Here is a 6,957-nt window from a genome sequence, read left to right as displayed (position 1 = left end):
TTAAGGAGCATCTTATATACATCCTGAGTTCTGCCTGGAAATACCTATCTGGTGAATCATGACTATAGATGGATCAAAGGTGCAGATGGATCATTTTGATCCATTGCCACATGATAGAATCCCCCCCTTGTCTGTCCTGCTCATGGTCTCCAGGCTGTGCCGTAACAGCAGGCATGTCTGAAAGATATATCTATAAAGATATGCACCATACCGTATTGCTTTGGTAAATGCTATCCGCACTTCACCTCTCTTTTCCAGAGGAAATGTATCGAAATCGGTTAGGTCCCGGCCAGGAATTTTTTCCATCAAAATCCATACTAGGTATCCACCTGGAACATGTTCATTCTCCTTCTGTTCTTCAACTTCATAACCCAGCAGCTTTGGTGTGCAGCTACAACCACGATCGGTAAGGTCCTTCAGAACACTAATTTCATTATTGACGCATGAACTGATCTTGGATGACTTGAACTCTGAGTAGTCTTGATTATCCCCCTGGACAGGGTGATCGTACCAGGGGGGGTCCTGTAGCGAAGATAAATCAGCTGAATTTTATGAAGAAATGACAGGACAAAAAGAGACTGACTGCATCCGTATTTCCAAAATAGCCTCCATACTGACTGATGGGCCCTTTATCTGGGTGGCGATGCAGACCCCGCTTGTCTCATATTTCCATAGAATCGACCACATCGCCATGAAGAACCCTCTCCGTAAGGATCGGACCTGCCTGCCACCATGTTCGAGATTGAGAATAATAGACTTTCTGTCTTTTCCAAGGATATCCAACCCTAGGTCTGCGTCCTGGGCCGCATTGTGCCCAGAGGAACTCATCATTGGTAGGTGAGGTAGGCACGTAGCAGGCATGGGAGGAGTGAGGGACTGCTGTAGAAAAGAGAAGTTGCAGGTCGTGTAGAACTTGGCAGGATAAAGGAGCAGTTTCCATGTTTCCATGTTTTGATGTACAATACCATAGTAGGATGGAGTATGCCTGGCACGCGCTCGGATATCTGACGGTTCGTCCCTGCGCGCAGCGCGCGGCAAAGTACCCCACTTCCGAAATTCTTATAGCCTTATCATTGTATGAGTGCTCGGGGCCGTGAATAGCAGCCGCCTGGTGCAGTCCGGGTGCTTACCAGTGTTTTGCTAAGCCTATTTATGTGCTGTTGAGTTGATCATCTGGACCTTTTTTTTTCTTTTCCATTTCTACCATGTACATACAAGAGCTGAAGGTGAATTATGACTATTCAAAGTTGTTCTCGCCAGCTTGTGGTGTAGAGGGAGATGAAGATGAGACCCTCCCTATGCATCTGATGCACTTGGCTAATTTGCATGCTGCTTAGGAGAAAGTGTGGGTGTTGCCTTTTTGTCTAACGATTTGTTGACGCATGTATATAAATAATGGTACCGACAGGGTTTACTACAGTGGGGTTATTGGTTTATATAAAACGGTTCAATCAACGATGTATCATAAACTTGCTAATGCATAGGATGATGTAGGAGTGAAGCATTCATAATCTCATGGAAGGTGCAAATACGCGGGGTGGTGCATTTCTGCCTAATACGGAAGGTAGGGTTAACGCGGGATGCCTCGGCATCAGATCGGGCAACAATGTCCCTAACAGTGCCATGTACTCTGTATCCTACTCCTGTAGATACAAGCAATCACTGTCACTGAGGCAAGAATGGGCTGTTACCATAAAGGAACATTGATAGATATCAAATAAAGTAGGGTTTTACGTTTCGCATGTAATTGGGAGTAGATATACTGGACAGGATCACAATGCAAGCATCGATATATGCAATCCTATACTGCCACTTATTCTTCTGTCCAATCTAAATAGAATAAATAGCAAAAAAAAATATTTAAATAGAAACGGTTTGCGAGCTTCCGTCGACTACATAATCTTCGTGCTTGTAATTTCTTCCTTCAAAGTTCGACAGCAGTATCAGCTTTGTCTAGACTCCAATATCAGTTTGACAAAGACATTAGTTGAAAACGACATACTTTGGGCAAAGAAGTTCCAGCATACAAGAAATCTAAAGAGATATGAGCGCGAAAGCAATAAAGTAACCAATAGAAATGACTATCCGAACTCTACAAGTCGGTGATGAGGGTTAGAATCATTCCGCAACGTAGTCCAGCCGGCTTTTATAGGCAAATCTGCACATCTTTGATGACCTCGGAATCTTATGAGCTCTTTGAAACGATTCCGCATACCTGCATATGGGGTCCGATGGCTTCCCGAAGCCTTCAAACAGCACGATAAAGAAACGGGTATTTTTCTTTGTGAAGAAGCTGATCTCGATCCCGGATTGCGACATGAAACTTCTGCATCGGACCCATGCATATAAAGGGTCTTTCAGCGGAATTAAGGTGCCAGATTTAGCGGAAACAACTTCAATCAATGTTGGGTTCCATCTGCCCCATTGGACTACTACTTAATAATTATAGTACGTGCACGGAGTACTGTGCATACAACTAACGTGACATAGTAGTAGTAGTACCTAGAGGTACTACGTGCAGAAGCACAGAGGTGGCTACCTACCTAGCCAAGAGTAAGCAGCGGGGTACACGGCATAGGAGGCCGCTCTCAAAGCTTCAACGGCGTAGTGTTTTTTGACTATTTCTGGATTCACGTGGATCGGATATCGACCTTTTCGTCGAGGACAGACATGCACAAACGCAATCATGGTAGCATCGCCCATGAGACACGGCATCATGAAACAGCTCAATTGCGGAACACCGTCGGTCGAGGGTACTGAGCTGCAGGAGATGTAGATGAGACGGAGGTACTAAAGTTCTTCCTAAAGTTGTACTGTACGCAAGTACTTCGTGGACTGTCGGGAGTTAAACGGACACCGACGTGTGTGTATCTGACCCTGGCAATGGCATCATGGTCAAAGACTCAGGAACAGAAGTTAGTAAAGTTGCATACATTTACCGTAGACAGTAGTCCCCGCGCGCATCATACAACCCTGCGCGGGCGATCGAAGCTTTCGGGGGATTTCATGCCCTTCTGGACCCGGCCGATCTGCCGAATCAGCCCTTCGTGTTCTAAACCTAAAACCCCTGGGCCCGAGGTCGCCTGGCCGTGCCCACCTAGACTCCTCGAAACATCGACACCTTTGATCATCGGGAAGAAGAACAATGTTGAATATGGTTATCTGCTCCGTCTGCGGTGCAACCTCCGTCCGCGGGATGGGGCCGAGGCCTAAGTTCCGCCTCCCTGCACTCTGCCTTGTTTGCCACCACAAACGTGCCCCTGTGCAGCGGGTGCCTGCGATTCCGTGAAGCTTGTATCGCGAGGCCCGTGTGTCCGTTTCACGATCGTCCTGTGCGTTGTATGGCTGATGGCCAGGACGCTTTCATCTGGACAGCTGGTCCAATCAGAATAGGCAGAAGCATAGCTTGTTGATAGTTTGTTGCGGCGATCACAGAGAGGCTTCAGCCATTCCAGCGGGGCTCGATCGTGACAGATTCTCCTTTGCTTCTTTGGATCTTCTTTGCAGATGCGCCGTTGCGCTGCTATCTGCTGATCACCGAAACTGGTGGCTTTTTCTTGTCTCGATATGTATTGTTCCTCCGGGGTTCACTGGCGTCATCGCCCAGTGGTATGGCACTACGGAGTACTCCGTACTCACTCCGACATGTCTACGAAGTAGATTGGGTGCGCATGCTATACGCTATTATAGCCGATGATATGGCTAAATCTCCCGATCCACAACGCATCTACTCCATACAGAAGTTGTTTGCCTTGGCAGGCCTTCATGTTTGTTTTGGATGCCATTTCATGCTAAGTCAGAAAAGCTTTCAAAGCTGACTGGCTCGCGGGACGTGGCTTGCTGCTCCTGGATCATTGAACAACGGACCAGTGGAAGTGTTTGTCCTTCTGCTTTCGAGAAGTCGAGGGTCGAACAGTCTCCTCGAATAGAACGTGGCCGTTGGCCATCCTCGTGTTATCGCGATAACAGGGAGTCGTGCAGCCGATGCACCATACGCAGAGCCCACGAGCTTCCGAGACCTCTGCGCGCGCCGGCGATCCCCCCTCACCTTCTCCCCACACGATGAGGATCGCCACGACGTCGTCGAATCAAGCTCATAGTCCTTGAGGCTTGACTATTCACTTCAGCATGATAAGGGAAACTCTGTTAGCATAATGGACGGGATATCTCAGACATCTTAGCTCGCACTATCGTCCTGATACTACTTCGCTCTACTGGCTTAGACTATGAGCTCTCCCACCAGCTGCCCTGCCTTGTAAATCTTCAGGATCAGGGCGGCCCTGCAGCTGATGCTGCTATCTCCGCTATCATGGCTCTCCCCAGATCCGACGGACCAGGCTGTGTCCCTTTGACCCCTCTTGGCATGCACTGTAACGTCTGCTGCTTGGATGTGGAACAATGGTCTCTGGGGTCTGCAGAGCAGGGGACCCGTTCTGTGCCTCTCGTTCGTCGAGCTTCCGTTGTTTATCCCGCGGAGCAGTGGTCAGTAGACAGCGGAGACGCCGAAGGACTCTTCCCTTTTGTCACTCCCGGGTGAATGTCAAAGCGGCTTGCGAGGCTATAAAAAACGGCACTCCTCTTCTCCTGGACACTCTCACTTTCTCGCCATCGAGCTCGAGACCTTCGATTCTTGAGTACCTTCTCGTTCATCGCCCCAAGAATCCACCGACGTTCGTTTCCACCATGGTTGTTTTCAGCAAGGTCACGGCCGTCCTGGCCGGTCTCTCTGCCGTTGCTTCGGCTGTTCCCACCATCAAGCCTCGCATTGGTTTCTCTGTCCAGCAGGTTTCCAAGCAGGTCACCCCGAAGACCATAAACCTCCCGGGCATCTACGCCAACAGTCTCAAGAAGTTTGGAGGCACGGTGCCTCAAAATGTGAAGGCGGCTGCTGAGACAGGCAGCGCTATCACAACCCCGGAGGCCAACGACATTGCCTACCTCACTCCAGTGGACATCGGCGGTTCCACTCTGAACCTTGATATTGACACTGGCTCTGCGGATCTGTAAGCTTTCCTTGTACTTCTAACCTTTCTGGTCCAGAGATGATTGACGTATCTCCCAGGTGGGTGTTCTCGACCGAACTGCCTCAGCAACAGAGTGCTGGACATGATGTCTACAAGCCGTCGTCCAACACGACAAAGCTGCAAGGATACACCTGGAGCATCTCCTACGGTGACGGTAGCTCTGCTAGCGGCGACGTCTACAGGGACACCGTCAGCATTGGCGATGTGGTAGCCCACAACCAGGCAGTTGAGGCCGCCAGAAGGATCAGCCGTCAGTTCACCCAGGACCAGGACAATGATGGCCTGCTGGGCCTGGCTTTCAGCTCAATCAACACTGGTAAGTTCAGGTTTCTCGATAGACTGCTCGGTATAGCAAGTTTCTAACGGATCCCGTTCAGTTAAGCCTAGGGCTCAGACTACTTTTTTTGACACCGTCAAGTCGCAGCTTGACTCTCCGCTCTTTGCAGTTACCCTGAAGCACAACGCCCCTGGTAGCTACGACTTTGGCTACATCGACAACAAGAAGTACACCGGCAAGATCACCTACACCGATGTCGACTCTTCCCAGGGCTTCTGGGGCTTTACCGCCAGCGGCTACGGCATTGGAGATGGAGAGGTCAACTCCAACCCGATCAAGGGCATTGCTGGTACGTCTTCTCCTCGTCTTGTGTAGCATTTATAGCGAGTGAGAGCCTTGTGCTGATATTTTCGTCTTTAGATACCGGTACCAGCCTGCTCCTAGTGCCCAACGACATCGTCAAAGCCTACTACAGCCAAGTCCAGGGCGCCCAGAACAGCGCGCAGTTCGGAGGATACGTCTTTAACTGCAACACCCAGCTCCCATCCTTCACGGTCGCCATCGAGGGCTACAACGCCGTCATTCCTGGTGACCTCATCAACTACGCCCCCGTCACGGACGGCAGCCCGATCTGCTTCGGCGGCATTCAGGGCAACGAGGACCTCGGTTTCTCCATCTTCGGAGACATCTTCCTGAAGAGCCAGTATGTCGTCTTCAGCGCTGACGGCCCTAAGCTGGGTTTCGCCCCACAGGCTTAGGTCCGTTCGTTGTCATCGTCGTCATCATAAGGGCTCTGGGAGCTAGTATGACTATTCGAACCGTTTTGCCCCCTGTTTCACACCTCTCCTATCTAATCCAGAATGTCTGTGTTATTTGCAGGTTGTCCTGTCGACGAATGGATGACATGCAAATGGCAATTAATGTACATGTACGTAGATGAACACGTTTGTGTCCAATCTATCTTATCAACCTAACACCGCTTCTCCGTGAGACTGAAGCAGTTCCCAATCCTCTGTATGTATTATGTAGTGTGAAATTGACCTCGGATGTTTCAATCGTGTGGACGATCCATCGGTAGGTGGCAGAGCTGTAACCGTCAATCAACGATATCGTCTCCGGAAGACTTCCTAAACCGGACACTGTGGTAAGTACAGTACATACCAAGAAAAAGTGGCGTCGTACTTATTATCACCAGGTGCCACGCCATACCAGTATTTTGTGCTGTACGTACCTCTGCCAAAGTAACACTTCGAAGCCTGGAGAACAATAACACCAAGCAACCTGAAACTGGAGGTCAATTGATCCCAAAGGACTGTAAAAGCTGCTGTAGCTCAGCTCTCCCTCTTCCATTTTCATCGAGGAGGCTCACCTTCACCGGCTTGTATCCCCAAAAAATTAGGTAGACGATGTGAGTCAGTCTTGTCAAACCTTGGCACAACAGATTCGACAGAGCGCATCCATCCCAATCCTTTTCCCCCTTTGTATTTCACACCGTATCTGAATTCCGGGATATGGTCTGGGGGAAGTCGAGGAGAACAGTAGGCTGCTTAGTATCGAGATAAGATTTTCGCATTCTTGGGTGGGCTCGTCAACTAGCGGCTCCGGTTTCTCTCTTTTCTTTTTTTTTTTTTTTTTTTTTTTTTCTTCTTTCTTCTT

The 6,957-nt window shown here is 49.4% G+C and overlaps 1 protein-coding gene across 1 annotated transcript; it reads left to right on the top strand.

Annotated features, from left to right (window-relative positions):
• Nucleotides 1-4,683: 4,683 nt before the first annotated feature.
• VTN00DRAFT_4103 (uncharacterized protein) lies at nt 4,684-6,059 on the top strand (the record flags this gene model as incomplete). The annotated part of the gene is made up of 4 exons (XM_069430495.1): nt 4,684-5,003; nt 5,063-5,340; nt 5,402-5,650; nt 5,722-6,059. The coding sequence occupies 4 exons, from the start codon at nt 4,684-4,686 to the stop codon at nt 6,057-6,059; spliced, it is 1,185 nt and encodes a 394-aa protein (XP_069289624.1).
• Nucleotides 6,060-6,957: the final 898 nt, after the last annotated feature.

Source organism: Thermoascus crustaceus (genome assembly GCF_041956765.1).
Source record: "Thermoascus crustaceus strain CBS 181.67 unplaced genomic scaffold VTN00scaffold_2, whole genome shotgun sequence".
Classification (NCBI taxonomy): domain Eukaryota; kingdom Fungi; phylum Ascomycota; class Eurotiomycetes; order Eurotiales; family Thermoascaceae; genus Thermoascus; species Thermoascus crustaceus.
Note: the sequence above shows the minus strand (reverse complement) of the source record. Positions and strands in the feature narration are given on the sequence as shown.